This window comes from Haplochromis burtoni, unplaced genomic scaffold (genome assembly GCF_018398535.1).
Source record: "Haplochromis burtoni strain Fernald_Lab_line unplaced genomic scaffold, NCSU_Asbu1 Contig_18, whole genome shotgun sequence".
Taxonomy (NCBI): domain Eukaryota; kingdom Metazoa; phylum Chordata; class Actinopteri; order Cichliformes; family Cichlidae; genus Haplochromis; species Haplochromis burtoni.
In genome coordinates this window covers 1553206-1571148 of record NW_024582379.1, presented here as the reverse complement: position 1 = coordinate 1571148, position 17943 = coordinate 1553206, and the positions used below count along the sequence as shown (strand labels likewise).

General features: G+C 38.3%; 1 protein-coding gene across 3 annotated transcripts in view; it reads right to left on the bottom strand.

Moving 5' to 3' along the window:
* The window catches only part of ntrk2a (neurotrophic tyrosine kinase, receptor, type 2a), a 111840-nt gene that overhangs the window by 9298 nt on the left and 84599 nt on the right, over window positions 1-17943 (bottom strand). For 2 of the 3 annotated variants that reach the window (XM_042218346.1, XM_042218347.1), the window contains exons 15-18: window positions 15922-16052; window positions 11548-11720; window positions 11157-11312; window positions 10730-10820 (exon numbers count right to left, since the gene is read on the bottom strand). In XM_042218346.1, coding sequence (XP_042074280.1) covers window positions 10730-10820; window positions 11157-11312; window positions 11548-11720; window positions 15922-16052 — 551 coding nt within the window. The remainder of the gene's footprint in view (window positions 1-10729; window positions 10821-11156; window positions 11313-11547; window positions 11721-15921; window positions 16053-17943) is intronic. The other variant, XM_005916183.3, reaches the window with a different exon arrangement.

Genomic DNA, 17943 nt, shown 5'->3' with positions numbered 1-17943 from the left:
AGTTACGCACTGTGTACAGGTGAAATATTTTCAAATTTTTTCCATCTAATAACAGGTTGTTTTTATTAGATTTTTTTTCTGTTACAAAATGTTTTCACTTACGCCAACATCAAGCAAAAAGAAGTCTAAAGGTGGATCCAACCCCCCCCTTAAATCTCAAGGTAACAGTTTAAATCTTCAGAGACTCAGAAACCACATCCTAATGAAAAATGAGGAATATAAAGACACAAGCAAGCATGATGACAGACTAAATCTACTCTCTGACTGAAAAATCAGGGAGGTCAGACACAGAGTGTGAGCAAAGCATGACTTTCAGAAAAAAAATGGACGAGTGATACCTCCGGATACTTACGAAAGGGCGATAATAGCGATAACAGATAATAGTGTTTGACAGCAGCGATATCCAATGCTACCTAAAAGTTTGCATTTTGATCCCAAGCTATTTATTTTGCAAGACATTAAAATTGAGAAAAACAAAAGGAGAAAAAAAGATGACTTATTCAGCAACTAAGTAATAAAATCTAAACGATAAGAAACTCATCTCAAATCCAAATGTTTTTTTAATAATCACTATTTTAAGAGAGAGAAGTCATTAAATCAAACCAATTACCCATGAGTGAAAAAAACAGCATGTAAGTCACAGAACAACATATTTGGGCTAAACTGAGGTTTCAGGTAACTTTTTTGTTTTTACATGTGAAATATATTAAAATTATGATTAACATTTATCACCTTTTGATAAGATTTTCCACTTATGACTGATATCAAATCAATACCACACAGTTAAGGTTTTACTTTCTTTTGTAATAACTTGATTTTTCTTAATAACCCTGCGTTTTAGACATTCTTACACAGGTTTCCAGCCCAACTCCCTCATAAAGTCAGTTCGATAGAATATGCTGCATTAGTTGCTCCTGTAGCTTAATGACCTTTATGTAACTACACTCTGCAGATTGGCGCTGCAACTTTGGAAAGCACTTATCAAACTGAGTTGCACTAGTTAAATGTGATAGATAGCATGCTATAGCAAAGCATTAAGTAATGAGTACATTGGTGACTAAGTAGCATATGCACATTCTCGAGAACAGAAAGCATTTGCACATGTGAGCAACAGCATCACGTTTCAGCAAAACCATCCAACATAATGTTTACTTTTACTTGAGTTCCAGAAGCTATAAAACTTTACTGTCCTCTAAATCGGATGTAACTTTTGGTGACATTGCAAGTAAAAGGATGGTGATTGGCTGTAACGGCTGACTTAGATTTCAGGGTTTTAACATTGTTAAATATATTAACTTTTTCATTAACTTCTCAATGAATCAAAAGCAAGCTTAACCTGCTGACAAGATTTGTTCCTCTTACTGCACCTCCCCGCTCACTTTAGTCTCCTCTGAACATGAATCTAGCGACTGATCTGCACTCCACTGTGCTACACGGATAGCACAATCCATTTTCTAAGGTTTATGTGTGTCATTAATGGTTTGGTACCCACACTTGGCCTGGTTCTGTGTTAGTCAGGGGGTTATTTAATAGAGTAATAAAATGTGCACTGTCACACAGATAGCCATCAGGTTTAGGTTTACGTCTGGGGAAACATATCTGCCTCCATCTCTGCAGCTCGTGCGCTTCAAACCCAGGCCTTCATTTTTCTTGCAGTGATGCTTTTTCTCCCTTGTTTCTCTGTTTATCATTTACATTTCTCCATCTGCATGCAGTATGCTAAAGCAGAGTAGAAGGTCCACAATGCATAATGTGAATCGTAATATAGAATATAAAATACAAAATGCTTATATTATACACACTCCTATACAATACAGCAGGTTTGAGTCTTTTAGGTTTTTTTTTTTAAATTATTATTATGAAGTGTACAACATACAGAATACAGCAGGATTTTAGTCTAAAACATTCATTGTTGTCTAATTGTGATGCTGTGTTCTCAAAGAGCTCTCCCCTATATTCCTCCCTACATAATAGATACTGCATAGTCCATTCACATTGAACTGAAGTCAGCCTCAGCACCTGTTCTTCCTAAAACGCTCCTATTATGATAATTCGCAGGTTTATATTTTTATTTCAGTAGTGCTACAGTTGTGTTTCACTCTTTGTCTTAATTCCTTGGTTTAGCTCTTATTCTTTTGGAGCATGTGGCTCCAAAAGCCCAGCGTGCTCTAATAGGTCAGCTGGCCCCTCAAAAATGAGAAGCTGAGCGATGGGAACAAAAGTCTGGAGATGCAAGTATTTGAACCAGCACCAGAACACAATAGTAGATTGTCACAGTAGACACTATGCTACACAATGAATCATTTTTTTTTAAACTACATGCAATGTTTCTCATTTTTTCCTCTCAGGAAATGCCAACAAAATTCCAGCTAAGTTCAGGTTACACTACACAGCAGCACAAAGCACATGAAAACACACTAATCGCCCAGCTCCTACTAACTGACAGATGTAAGTTTCCATAATCTTTGATTAATCCTCAGAATTAGTTTCGACTAACTCTGTTTTCAAAGTTAATTCTAATGCTAGCTACTTTATTTACACAATGTGTTAAACGGCAAAGGGTTTTCCTTTTTTATGAGCGCACTGCTGAAAAAGAAAAATCACTGGATCTTCAGTTTCTTAGAGACTCGTCTGATTGTTTTTGCAGCCAGTGTTGCTGTCATTACTTAACATAGAAATATCTTACACATTATTTTTTTTATTAGTTTTTGTTTTTTAATGATGCATTATTTTTCTTGTCTACTCTTTGTATAAAATTATTTGTCACACTATATCTTACAATACATTAGTGCAGACCCTCCCAAAGCGTGGGGCCGCAGGGCCATCACCTGCACAAGTGCTGAGGTAGGTCTCCCCTGCAGAATTGGTTTTCCCTTCGTCGGGAGCACGTGCTGGGTTCTTCAAATCGCGAACATTTTTCTTGTAAAACAAAGAGGGGCCCAGCAAAAAAAGTTTGGGAACCACTGCATTAGTGTAACTGTACTCTTATAATTTAAACATAGTTCACAATATAAACTTAACACTGCTTGATCAAACAGGGTACCGATCCTTATCCTAATGAGGACACACACAGGGTGGACTGGTCAGTTAGCAAAGCTGGAATATTTCCTGGTGGCATGAGGGTTGTTTTGGCCTGCTGTGAAAAGTCAACTTGATCAGTAAACAGTTTACAAACCGCGACCCTCTCAGCCACACACTCTCCAATCCTCATGGCACACAGGTGTATTAGCTAATGACACATAAATGAATGTAGGTCAGCAATCCCTACTCACTACAATGCAGACAACATGTTGATCGGACAATAAGGAAAAGTGGAGGAGAGAGATAGAAAATAAAAAATATATATTTAAAAAAAACAGATTAAATGCTGAAAAGCAAATTCCATTTAGTGCCCAGATCAGGTGAAAACATGAGTTTTACATGACTGATCTCAGTGAGTGTGTGTACGAAGCAGCCTTAATATCATTGACCAAATTTTTTGAGGAAAAAATTCATGAGGAAAAAAGCTTTAATGAAATGTATCGAAACTTCCATCAACAAATATAAACCAGATGTAAATATTCTGGAGAGACGAGATCTGATCAGAACGAATTAAGTTTTGTGAAAAGGAAGGACAAGTTGGGAAGTGCTCCCTGTTTCTCATGAAATCACGTCACATTTGATGTTAGTGAAAAAAAGATGCTTTGTAAACCACGTGGAGCAACTCTCACGGGTAAAAACACAACAAACTCTTATACTTCATACTTTAGTCAAATAAAATATACTTTTTAATGTAATCTTATGATATTTATTTGAATAAAACTAGAGTAATAAAACTATAAGATGTTTTAGTGAATGACTAAATGTATGACTAAAACTAAATTTGCTGTCAACGTGAACACTGGTGAATGGATCCATCATCCATCCATGATGGAATTTATGAAATTTATTTGAGTAATAATAATAATAATTTTCTTTTTTCCTCCCAAAACCTCTAAAAGATCTCACAATGATATAATTAAAATGAAATCTTTTGGTCATAATAATTTGATAATGAAAACTGGATATCAGAACAACAGCTGGATTATAGACAATTAGCAGTGTGATGGTTTCCATGTCCAGAGTTGTCTATATGTACTGTATAGGTCATTATTGTCTCCAGCTGACCGTGGTCTGTATTCATCAATACCAAAGTCATTTTCACAAATGCCACTCTAATCTGGGTTATGCATTCCTGCATTGTTGACTATAACCCTTTGCCACATCTAAAGAGGGGTTTCCCCTCCTCATGTGGAAAGCGCATGGTTATTCTGCTGGTTCTGAAATTCTTTGGTAGTGCTTTGAATTCATGGCAAATCAACATACTGAATATTTTTAAAGGAGCTCATTAAATAAATGTAATCCACCATTCGATTGAACTCAGCCCTTAATCGCTGTTTCTATAGTTCAAAACTCCAGTAAAGGTTTGAATGTGATCACCGAGTTCTTTATAAACCTTTGAAGAACAAAGAATCTGTAGTCTTTCTTCGAATTTGTCCAATGTATTATAATATATTTGGATAGTCATCCAGCGCTCTGAAGAGTGACTTCCTGCTTAACTTCCTGTGTTAGAAAATGCATACATGTGAGTTTTAATGAGTGAAAGAATTAATTTTGGTTTGCAGGCCCCTCATAGACCTCGGTGCATTGTACTCTTCACTGTCACAGTCTTACCCTTTAGTGCAATAAAAATGATGAAAAATCTAGAATGTTCTTGAATTCAGCCTAAAATCGATTTTTTTTCTGAATTTTTGCCCATCGTGCAGATAACTGAGGAACTTCCAAACTTGTTTTTTTTTCTTTTTATTCAGTTAATGTTCATCATAGGAACTCAAATGGCAAACTGAAAGGGTGTAGGCTGAGCTTATATAACACCTACCTCTGAAAGTGTATTCAAGTAACAACCAAACTGTTTGTTAGTGACTGTAATGTGTTACATGGTGATGCAGATCATTAATGGAAGAAAAGCGAGGACTGCCAAGAAGGCATTTTATGAGCAGCGACAACACTAACATGATGTGTTAATAATCTGTTTAGACTAAAAAAATCTAAAACCAACAAAAAAACCCCGATGTCATTTCTAACCAAACACAGCTCTGTTTATTATTGCACGTGGAAGATTAACATTAGAATAAATGTACTGCAAACTAACCAACAATTACGCCCACAACATTAAACAAAATGAGAACATAATGGCTCTGTATAATTTCCTACTCATTGGAAACTGTCTGAAACTCATTTTTCTCTGTATATCTTTTATTGTTTTTTAGTTTATTTTTGTTTTTTTGTGAATAAAAATCACTCATGCGTGAATCAACAAAGGATTTGCAGTTAAGTCGAGCAGCGTTGTTATTACTTGCTTTGTCGGGGAGATTTTTCCGTTCTACTCTATTGATAGTTTTTATATATTTCATTATATCCATTAGTCTTTTTGTGTTATTCATCATGACTGATCATTTCCCCTGATGCTCTGAAATATTAATACGGGCCTCTTGAACTGCCGCGCAACATCTCTCCTTTTATGTTTGTTAACCATACGTGTATTTGTGTGCGTTCATTGGCGAGACAATGAGGAACAAAGTGAAGGGCAGTCACTTCAAAAGGGCACCAACAGGGTTGAATTAAATAGAAAACAGGAGAGAAAACCCATGAAAGAGCAGGAAAGGAAAGCCTCAGACTGAGTCTTCCTGTCACTGGGAGGAGGGGGTCATCAAATATTAAGAAAGTCGTGTTTACAGTGGATCAGTCTGAAGACCAAACATGCTTTCTAAGTTTTTTTACCAACGCCTAGTTGCTGCATTTCTCTCTGTCATCGGCTCATTCTGTGTTTTGTCTTTGCTGTCAGTGGCTTCGTCATCAGTCTTTGTCTTCTTTCCTGCTCCCTTATCTCTCTCCCCCTCAATCTCTCTCAATCGTTCTCACCTTCCTTCACTGTCTCTAAGTCCGCCTGCCTGTCTCCTTCAGTCTCTGTCTTATAAATATGCATTATTTCACCTCGACCACTGTCTGAGTGTTCCAGGAAAGCCTCAAAAAGACGAGGAAAAAACACAGCAGAGAGGAGGGATGTGTGTTCTTTGTGATGACCTCCCAGAGGCTGTGGTATCCATGGCAACTGCACGTTGAAAAGAAGGCATTATGGGATTTTGATGTAGGAGGAGCTTACGTGAGTAACCCCGCCCACTCGCACCTTACACAGGGAACCGTATCGTTGTCTGTGCTGTCATGGAAAAAACTCAAGAACGCTTGTGTCTAAGTACATGTGATGGTTCTCTCCTGGCCAGCTCAGATACAGTAAAGCCAATGACATGTAGGTTTAAGCTAAGTATTTTTTGTGATGGTGCTCATGTCGAATAAAAACCCAGCAGGAAATATGATGGTAGTACTTCTTCAACGTGCAGTTGTCAAGTCAAAAAATTCCCAATGGCCACATACTGACGTTTTGTTAGAACAACAATGAGGAAGTAAAAAAGCCTGCAAAAGTCTGTGTTAACATTCGAATAATCTCGCAAAGAAGATTTGTACATATTCATATGCAAAATCCAAAGTAAAAGGCAAGACTTCTGGCATCACAGGTTAGATTCACCAGCCAGGATTGAACAGGCTTTGCTTTCACACAGGTAAGCAAACAATGTGGGCAAAATCGGCACGATGATTTTGCCTTTTATTTAATTTCTCTTCACTAATATGCACTCATGCTACAGTATTGTTTGGCTTTTCCATGCTATTGCTTACTGATATATTTAATCACATTGAGAAAAGTAAAAAACGGGCAACAGATGTTGTTTAAATGTTAAAAAATGGGTCACTTTAGCCCACTGCAAAGTGGTTGCTAAGCAACATGATAGTGTTGTAGTATATCATGCATAATTTAGCCTTTGTGGATAGAAATGAGATGTTATTGTCTTGAACTTAAAACAATGGGATGCTTTAATACTGCATTATAGGAGCTTAAATGCTAAAAAGTGTCACTGTTGCTAGGTCGTCGCTAGACAACACGAGGACAGCATAACATCTGATATAGATTAGAACCTTAAGGGGCCTTTGTTTCAAATTTTTTCTAGATAATGATCCAGGGAGAATTTGCAGACAAAGAAACAAACAAAAACAAATAGTTTGTGTATTACAGTAAGTTTTATAAATGGGCAATTATTGGCTGTTGTCCTCAGAGACTAAGTAGGGTGGTGTGATGATTGCGTAAACTTTCTCGTTGAGCCATTAATGACATAATCTCTTAACCAGAAGATATGAAGTCTCAGCTTATGTAAGTATGCAAACTTTAGATCATCGTTTTATTTGTTTCTACTTTATTTTGACTTTTGAGTCCCTGTGATGTTGCAATCAGTTCTACACAACTATACAAATAGGACTGGGTTAGCGTGCACACTTTCACAACAAGTTCAAAGGCAAAAAACTTTGCCCCATCAACTTCTTGGTAACCAATGCAGTATGTGAATTAGGTCTCTTTCTTTGTAATAATAATATAATAATAATAATGATATAAAAGGTACAATGAGGCCATGTACATGAGCAATGAGCAGTTGAATAATTTGTGTTACATCCTCTCAGTTTTGTCTTGATGCACATTTGCTTAATCACGGATAACTGTTTCACTGTCGCCTCTCCAGGTGCTTCACAAGGTCGATACTTGTCTCTGAAGAAAAAAAAAACACCCACTACCCAAAAAAATTACTCAGAGATTTGTCAGCTCCGCTTCACTGCCCGTGTTCCTCTACAGGCCGTGTCAGCAGCGTAAAACAGTCAGGCATGAAACCTTAATTTTCTTTCATCCTACACATTTGGCCATAAAATCAGTTTAGGGGAAAATGAATAAATGTGCTGTAGTGTTGGAGTCGAGCCCCACCCACGCACCCATACGCCCACACACACACGCGCACCGAGCCTGTGTGGAAAGGCTCAAGGTTTGATTTGAGGCATCCTGTCTGTCTCCTGAAGCGCCTGTCAGGTTCATTGTGTAACAGGGGATTCAATGACGTCATCACAGCCCCTTCAATCCTACGCCTCTGCATCTATTTCCCTGCACATATACACGCACACACACAGGCATGGGGTTGTGGGGGGGGGGGCTCCAATTCCTCTATGACTCATCTTCACTTGTCTGACGCAAGAGCATGACTGGGTCCCTACACTCTACACGTCCCCCCACACTCACACACACACACACACACACACACCTCTGTCTCTCCTGGATGCTGAAATACGGCTGAATCACTATGTTTTACCTTCCACCCTCCTGTGCCTCTATTCTGGTTTTTGTTTTTCTCCTGTCTGTCTACCTCTCTGTCCTTTTTTTTGTCATTTTACTCTGATACGCTGCTCCGTGGTCGTCTTAAGCAGTACCGTATGCCCCTGTATCGCTCTATTACTGCCTCGTCTCTCTTTTTGGATATTTATTTGTGTCTTGTTTTCTTCTTTCCTGGCATCCCACTCCTTCTCCTCCCTCTTTCTCTTCTTCTCCTGCTACTCCCCCCCCCCTTCTCCCTTATTTCCAAGCCTTTCTCTCCTTTCATCGCTTTGCCACCCTCCTGCCTCCATCTCCCACACTTACATCTTACTCCTTCTCCAACTCTATTTCTCCACTACTGCTTCAGCATACTAAACAGAACTTCTCTGATTACTTTTCTTCTTGAGAAACGTTGGAGACCCAAGTAAGAGACCCACCGCCACTGCCCTCTGCCGTTACCATGGCTACAGCCACAGCACTTAGCTTTATTGAGGAGGGGTGAAAGGAAGGAGGAGGAGCGGGGAGCTTGCTGTGTGTCGTCACACAGAGATAGCACAAAAAAATGCCACAGCAGCAAACCAATCTTTAATTTGATGCCAAATATAACCTGTTATTTTGATTTTATGTCATCAGTCATTATCAAAGACCTTGAAAAAATAGCATTTTTTTTATGTTCTTTTAAAAAAGATTCATTCAGGCAACGTGGCATTTATAGTTTTGTGGGGTATCAGAAGCTTTCTGTGAGGAAATCACAGACTGTATATAAAGGATGGGCAGGAAGCCTTCAGAAAAGGAACATATTTTGAGTGTAGCAAGCTTGGTTAGTAAGTTATACTCATAAAGCGTACAGCTGCAATCCACAGACACAGATATAGCAAGGCTCATAAACATTTGGATAATAATACTGCAGTTTTACCCTTAATTCAAGTGATTTACCAAAAGCATTGCACTAACTGTTTAAAAATGACCATTTTCATACTTACGCTCACATTTTTTTTAGTGGTTCTCCATACATAATCAAAGAACCTGTTTATTTTATTTTGCAAGACACAATGAAATAAACAGGTTGTGTTATTTGCTGTTATGGCACTTAATCTTCTTATTTATATTACTCTTTTTGTGCACAGCACTTTGTGCCTTTGCTGGCAAATCAGTCAGTCACACAAGCCTTTCAAATTTAGCCATATTCCCTAAAACTGACACGGATTTATCAATGACTTCGAAGCTGGATTTAATACATGTTTAAAGTTACAATTTTTATAACATGGTTAGCACCATCTTGTGCCAGTACAGAACGAGACGTTGGTTGCAGCTAATTGATTTACATTAGTTTATGTTTGCTAACTCGTAAGAGAGCCAATATCTCAGTTTGTAGAGCACTTTGTAAAAAAAGAAATCATCATACAGATGGGAAAATAGGGAACAGACAAATGCAGTTTGATGCAAACTGCATTTCGTTGCCCTGTACCTGTGCATGTGCAATGACAATAAAGTTGAATTCTATTCTATTCTATTCTATTAATGTGGGCAGCCTCAAGTGGCCACTAAAGGAACTGCAGTTTCTGGCACTTCTAACTTGACTTCATTTTTTTAGCCCCAGTAGTTGCAGACAATTTTGATATTTTTAATGAGAAACAGGAAAAAAATATCTTGTGTTTTCTTATATCAGCATGCCAATACAGTGCATATACATTACAATTTATACCAAAGTACATATGTGTAATTATGCATGTGGAACGTGTGAAAGCAGGACAAACTGCAAAGACAACTCTCTTTCCCAGCAAGTTAGAAATATAGATTTTCATAACTACAATGAGCATTTCTGTTCAAGATAAATTATTACTGCAAAATTACCGTCACTGACTGATACATCCATCAGTTGTATATTATTATCTTTCTGAATTTTTAAACGATTGTCTAGCCATTGAATGCCTGCAGTCTTCTACCTCTTTCTCTCTCCTACTCTGTCACTGTCAGTTGTGTCGGTTTGTCAGAGAGAATGAGAGAAAGGGCAGGAAAAATGGACAGTCCAACTACCTATCAATCAATACAACTGATTAGATTTTGGCCTTTTGGAAAAGTAACAGATTATCTGCAGAAAGAAAAACACACACTTTCAGTTTTGTTTTGTACCCCTGAGTTATCCAAGCACAGCAAGAAAAGCTGCTAAATATCCCTGCAGTACACAAAAATGCTCAAAAACACAGAACATGGATCTTTTTAAATGCATTCCTTTCACCTGTACTTTTTTAGTTACTTAAAGCAAATGTAACACCCCACGAACTCACCTAATCAAACATGCTAACCATTTCCAACTCCTTCTGTTGAGTTAACCTATCCCTGCGAGTGTCTTACTCAAACCCCCACGTCCATCAGTCATGCCCATGCAGGGGAGTAGCAGAGAGGCACCCATGCAGCAGGGAGGGAGGGGAGGCTGAAAGAAAGGCCTGAAAAGATATCGACACATACACCTACCCTGTAGTAGTCAGTGCTGTAGACATCTCTTGACATGCCAAAGTCTCCAATCTTTACCAGCAGGTTCTCACCCACCAGGCAGTTCCTTTTGGACAACAAACACAGTGAGACTCAATAAAGATGTTTCACATTGCTGAGTTAAAATGAAGGGTGTTAAACTACAACCATATATCTTATTATATGGTTATTACCATGACTGTTTTACAGATTATCTCTAGCTGATTATTTACTGGTTCCGCTAATAGCTACAGTCCTCCTTGTTAGATGTTTTTAGGTGGTATTAGCGATTGTTCGTACTCAGTCATTATGAGTTTTAAATAAATTCCTCAAGGATCAGAATAAAAGTTCCTGTTTAATGACACATCTGGCATCTGTTAGGAACAAGCAAACACCATGTGCATTAACAGAGTATTTTACAAACCTTGTGGCCAGGTCACGGTGCACAAAGTGTTGTGATGCCAGGTAGACCATGCCAGATGCTATCTGCTGGGCAATGTGAAGCATTTGAGACTGGGTCAGCTCCACAGGTCTGGTGGTCTGGCCCTCTGCCATCAAAACTGCATCTGGACCATGAGCCCTGTGAGAAAAAAACAAGGGAAACAATGTATCATTTGTCTTTTCAGCCATGTATCAACCACGTACGATGTTTACATGTGTCCCTCTAATAGAGAGTATGTAGAAGATTAAGCTGGATTAGCACACGCAAGCTTCCTAATCTTTAATTCTTTGATCGCTCATTTTTCATAGAAACTCTTTAGAGAAAAACACATTTTAAATTTTGCCATTTTACATATTGAAGAAGAGAGTCATGCCTGAGGAACTTGTTGAGGTCACCGTGTTTCATGTACTCAAACACCATAATGAGCGGGTCGCTCTCCACGCACACTCCGTAGAAAGTGACAATATGCTCATGCTGAAGGTTCGTCAGCAGCTCAGCCTCACGATGGAAATCCTTCCTGGCATTTTCGCTGGCCTCTTTAAGTGTCTGCACACACACACACACGCACACACACAAGTGACATTTTAATAAAGTGACAAATCAAAACCTCACACATTATACCACATACACTTCTGCCAATTGGTCATTTTCATAGTGGATTCATTCTCCTCCAATTTATTTGGCTGACGTCCACTGTGTGAAAAAAACAATACAAAAGTGCGTATAAAAGTGAGTTACAGCAACACGGCACAAACAGTGTGAAATTACTGGCACCAAACAAGGACCGATATGACAGCAGAGCAGGAAAAGGATGGAGACATTTTATATTAATGCTAGCCATTACAAAGTACAGCACTGTTTACATTCATTATGTTTCCCTGTTCCCTTTGAAACTAATCTTTGTCTCCCTTCCATGAATCAGGAAATCTGTCAGGGAGCTTGTGTAATACAAGCATCCATGACAGAGAGTGTATGTGAAGTGAAAGTGAATGACTGTGTGTGTGTTTGGGGGCGAGTTACAGGAAATGAAAGTGATACGGGGTGTGTATTAATTTCACATATAAGAAGAAAAATATAGAAAAGTTTCTCTTGTCCTACATGAATAATTGATTGTCTTCCTACAGTATATGATAGAGATATACATGAGGTGTGAGTGTGTGGCGAGTGGCGAGTGTGCCTATGCACACACATTGCAGGTAGAACCTCCGACTACAAATACAGATCTACAGGAGCGCTGACTTAGAAAAAGCAGAATGAGATGACCTCTGACCTTTCATCAAAAGCACTAAATTGGAAGAATATTAGACAGACTTCAACCTTAAGCACTTACATTCAACCAATAATGTACTGTGAAACAGAGGCATGGTCGAGTACACTGCAGACTGCAAGGTGATACTGCAAGAAGAGGATGATTACAGTATAGATAGTGTATATGAATGCCTGTGCCCCTGTCTCACCATGTAACTTGAGAATATGCATAGGATATGTGAGTTGACTGACTTTCCTCAGATGTCTTTGCAGGAGCTTTCACTGTTATATTTAATGTTATCAGTTTATTGTTCGTAATTAATAGAATTAATAATGGCTAAAAATGAAGACTGACGCTGTGTAGGTCAATGAAAAGCTATTAAAACCAGCTTTGAGGTTTCCAGTTATTTTTATTGGTGTGGTTTTTCATATCAGAGCAGTTCTGAATGTTTGAAAGCCACAAATAAACACAGCTGTTCCTCACTCTGAAAGAAACCAGCAGGAGGTAATAAGAGGCGATGAATATGATGCTGAAAGCCCAGACTTTGTTCTTAGCATGGTTTAGAACTTATCTGTAATGATCTATTAACTTCTAATGAAGCTTTTACAATTTCTTTGCAAAAAGTGACTTCTTAAGAGATGCTCATAAAACATGGACAATTTTCCTCATTATCCCAGTTTGACTGACGATGACTCCCTGAAGTCTAATCTATGATGTACTGTAATGTGCTCCTTAAAAAAAGAGAAAAGAAAAAGAAAAATGAACTTAAAGAGGAAAAAAAAATGTTATTCACTGCACCGCTGGTCTCAATCAGTATCAAATGACCACTGCGACCAGTATTAATCATTGTATTGAGCCAAACATATTAATGTTGAGTTTAGGAAAAATACTGACTTTCCTGTGAGCCTGGGAGTATTACAAATCACAGTGTGACTTTCTGTACTGAAAGCTGCATTAATTCCCATGCTGAAACTCATAACACTGCACTGTTAGTCATCCAGTCTGACCACATTCAGGTCCATGGACAAATAAAAAGCAATCAACAACCTCCAGCTCACAAATGTGGTGAGTCATATACATGCGTGAAGAGAACATTATTGAAAGTGCTCGGAGTTCATGACTGATGGGATGCAGGAGCGTAAATGTGTTTGCATGAGTTTGCCTGCGTGCATGTGCATATGCATATTGTTTTTATGTGCACTTGTTACAATTATCCTCTGATCGATGGCAACTCAGTGTTTAATATACAGTAACAGTAAAACTTGCTTCTGTATTATGGATGACGGATTGATTGATAGACAACCCTAAAATCCAGGCCCATTAAGCTCTATTAGTGTGTGTAGGTCATTGTAATGTGGTATACAAATGAGAACCTGTACCTGTAATGTAGCATGACTCACAGAGAGCAATATAAGCATGGCGTGGTTTATCATAAAGAAAGTGCATTCCTCATAATCCATGTCCTTTCCCCTTTATTCTGTACAGTGGAATTACAGGACACAATAATTATAGCTGTTAAATGATGGAATCACCACATTTGCAGGATGAAATCACTGAGTGTTGAGGAAAGAAGTATTGAAACTCCTTGCAATTTGCATTTCTAAAACAAATACCTGTGCAAATTTAAATATGCAAATTAGTCTGCAGTTAAAAGAAAGAGTTTGAGGACCTTAACAAGCTGCTGCTACACCTGGCTGACTGAAAGGAAGCATGGCCCCCAACAAGAGAGGTGTCTACTCAAACAATGGAAAGGATTATACGACGCCTTGTATAAAATCTGTAGCAAATATATAGACAACATAGAATGACAGATGATTTGTTTATTTCTATGAACGTTTAAAGAAAAAAGCAGGAAAAAGCTGAATGAACTTCATCAAACTATAGCGATTCCATAATTTTTGGCCAGGGATTGAATTAAATACACTGACAACTCTCACAGGCAAATCAAATTTGTTTCTAAAATCCCGTCATTACAACAGATTCTCAGCACTCTTGTTTTCAAGTGATCAGATCAGATGTGTGTATCCTCCTGAGTGTTCAAACATCTCGTGGGATTTGATTTGCCTAGAAAACCTCGAGGAATAGTCTGCATTAATTTGATGTCTCCTTCTTTTAATTAAAAGCAGCTGGTAAGAAGTGACAACATATTTATTTGCAAACAGAAACGATCTTTATTTGGATTTCTACACTCTAAGCATCTCCTTCACGAGACTCTTTTTTTATTTTAGTTTCAAGTTATGCGATATGTATATGTACAACAATGGATGGATGGATGGATGGATGGATGGATGGATGGATGGATGGAGGTAGTACTGTTGAAAGTCTCTTTTCATCACCCTTCAGCACTTTGTGTTATTGCAGTGTATTGGCAGCAGGATCACTGACGCTGACGTATGCAGGTCGTCAATTAGTTAATTAAAAACAAATCTGCTGTCATTTAGAAAGAACATTCAATGGTGTAACTGGATACGTGGAAATCTGAGAATTGTTCATTTTTTTCCCCTACATTTGACCAGATTTGACACGCAGCCAGCAAAATGAAGCATCGTGTTCTACAACCAAGAACTGTGCTGCTGTCCACGATTTCCAGGTCCGTGTTTTGAAGTGTGTTCAGTCTAAACCGACGCTAAGCTGGCAGCATACATCAGCAGGTGATTCAGGGCTAAGCCGGGAGCAAACCGGAAATGTAGGAAGAGAAACCAAGGTGTAGGATTTGAGAAGAGGCAAGCGTCAGGATGACGACTGAGGAGAGAGAAAATAAAAGACTGCAGGTGAGAGCTGGAGGTGTGGAGGACAGAGGAAGTGAGGGGCAGAGGAGGACAGGGGCAGAGGGGGCTCTTTCACAGGTCATGTATAGTTAATGAGAAGTTTTTCACCGTTCAGATCCTGTTTCTCTGCAGAACAGCAGAAAAAGAATCCTAGATGGAGAGACTGATGGACACATAGATGCGATGCTCCCTAGGAAACCATTCAATTTGACCCCGGAAGTCAGCGGTTTTTGAGTGTAATTCCACCTTATTCTTGCAGAGAAACCCATGAAAAGAGGGACTTTCTAACAATAGCACAGTAAATGGAGGCCAACATGGATTCTCAATACCGTGCTGACGCCATGTGAGGGATTTTATTTCAAAATACCATGGATCTATTTCAGGAACCAGTTCAATATTTTCAATGTATTTCATGTATCAGATGTCAATTCTGATACAGTGGAATAGAAAAATAATAAATTCACCTTCAATAATGCCATTTAGGAGCTTTATTTTGACATGATCAATTCTTCTGTAGGACCAAAGGAATTTAAAAATATCTCACGTTGAAACTTGACCCGTTTGTTTTACTGCACACAGGATGCATTTTATTTATATTTCTGGGCTTTGAGTTATAAAAGCTGCAAAAAGAAGTTTGTGTTTTCAGAAACTGGAGTCAATATGAAATTAATTAGTCTAATTCTCTGATTTATAAATATGTTTCTTAGGAATTTTAGGACTTCAACATTACCTTGACGGCCACCAGTATCTTCTCCTGGTCAGGTGAAAGGTTATAACACTCAGCCAGGAAGACTTTCCCAAAGGCTCCCTCTCCCAGCTCTCTCTTCAGCACAATGTTATGTCTTTTAATATGCTGGACAACTGTAGAATGAGAAGATGAAGAGGAAAACTTTTTAGTACAAGTTACAAACATGCATATAAATTGGGGAGGGGGGTAATCTTTTTTCCTCGTTTCTTTTCTATTGCCCCAAATGCTCAGTTTTAGGGAGCTTTTCTAATCTTAGCTCACAGCCCACCAACCTGCTGCTTAAACCTTCTGTTTGTGATGGGCAGCCAATAAGAAGAAAGCTGGCATAATGGGAGGGAAAAACAAGCCAAAAGTGCTTGTTCGGCCCAGAAAAAGATCAACTGTAAATCAAGTTGAAGTACACAAATAAAAACAAGGAGCTGGAAGTGATGATGGAAAGCAGGATTGATGCTTTGATCGCACGCCATTTATACTTTAATGACTTCAGCTCATGCAGTGAGTCAGTCTGGTGTCATTTGTTTTGTGGTGTTTGATTTCACTCAAAGAAGAGAAAACTGCATCATAAGACATCTGATTTTACACAAAAAGAAGACATTTGAATGTTGACTTGATAGCATGTGGTAATATAGCATCTTTGTAGTGCATATGTGGCAAAACTATTATTCTTGCTCTGTCCTTAAAGAAAATAAACATCTTATCAGACATAAACAATTAGCTCCATAGTTCTAGAAGTCACATGATAGCATGACTTTGTCACCTTGGATAACAATTGCGACCTAGCGTAGTTGTGCTTGAGAGCGGTATATTTGCAGTGCGCCCACTATGAGTTGCTGTAGTTCAAAAACTATCATCCAAACATTTTCTCCTATCACACATGAAGACACGTGGCAATAAATCCACACAGCGTTGTTGTAATAAACCTCCCTTCTTTTAAATTGTATTTTCTCCCACACGCTGCAGTAACGTCTGTTAATGAGTAAAAGTACAGCGCGCATAACACACAGCCTTGATGAGGCATGAGGTCTGTAATATAAAGTGTGGCTTTTCTTTACTTATTAGTCTGTAATTACACTGTAAGAGCAATGTTCTCGTCACCGACTTTCTTTCAGCACTATTACCCAGTAAGTAGCCAGTATTTACAAGAGCAATTGAATCTATTTTTACTCTTCTCTAAAATGCCCAGTTGCTTCTTGTTTTCTGGACCTTGTGTTTGGAGTATCACATTGGAGTATCAACTGAAACTTGTCAGTTTTCTTTTAAAATAACCTTTACTCTTATAACAATTTATCCCTGTTAATCCGAAGCTGTGGATTTTCCTCCTTTTTGAACAAAAAGCACAGCTGCAGGGCATGTTAACCCCATGGTTTTTCTAAAGGGAAAATGATGTTAAAATAAATGGTTTCTGTCACTCACAATCCACATGCAGATACATTCCTCTACTGTTCATCTCTCATCTACTTTCATTTCGAAGCCAAAAAAAGGCTCATAACTGTATCTACTGTATATCTGGGGATCATTTTCTACTGCATACATATTTTATGTCTTGATTTATGTATCAAATAAATGCAAAAGTAAATAAGCAAATTCCTTCTTTTTTGTCTTCTACGACTTCAACACAGTTTTTACAGTAATGTAAATTTGAAAAACGTGTCTCTCTGCTTGCTTCATGCATCTAACCTCTTCCTGCCTTCTGCTCATCCACAGTTGGATCAGAGTCGACAACTCTGCTCTCTGTTGCTAAGTAACTCGCGAATCCACACCAGCTGATTTCTCAAAAAAAATAAATAAAAAAAAAATAAAAAAAATTGGCATCTCGCTGGTTATTGTACAAGATTTTATCATGCAGAATGATTAACAGCCTCGTGACCTTACAATAACCTAGTTAAACCCCGTCTTTTGATCGCCAGCCAAATGTGCTCCATGTCTGTCTGCATGCAGAGAAACACGTTATCCTGTAATACCTGCTCGTTTAAGTCCTGAATACAAATGCATACATACACACAC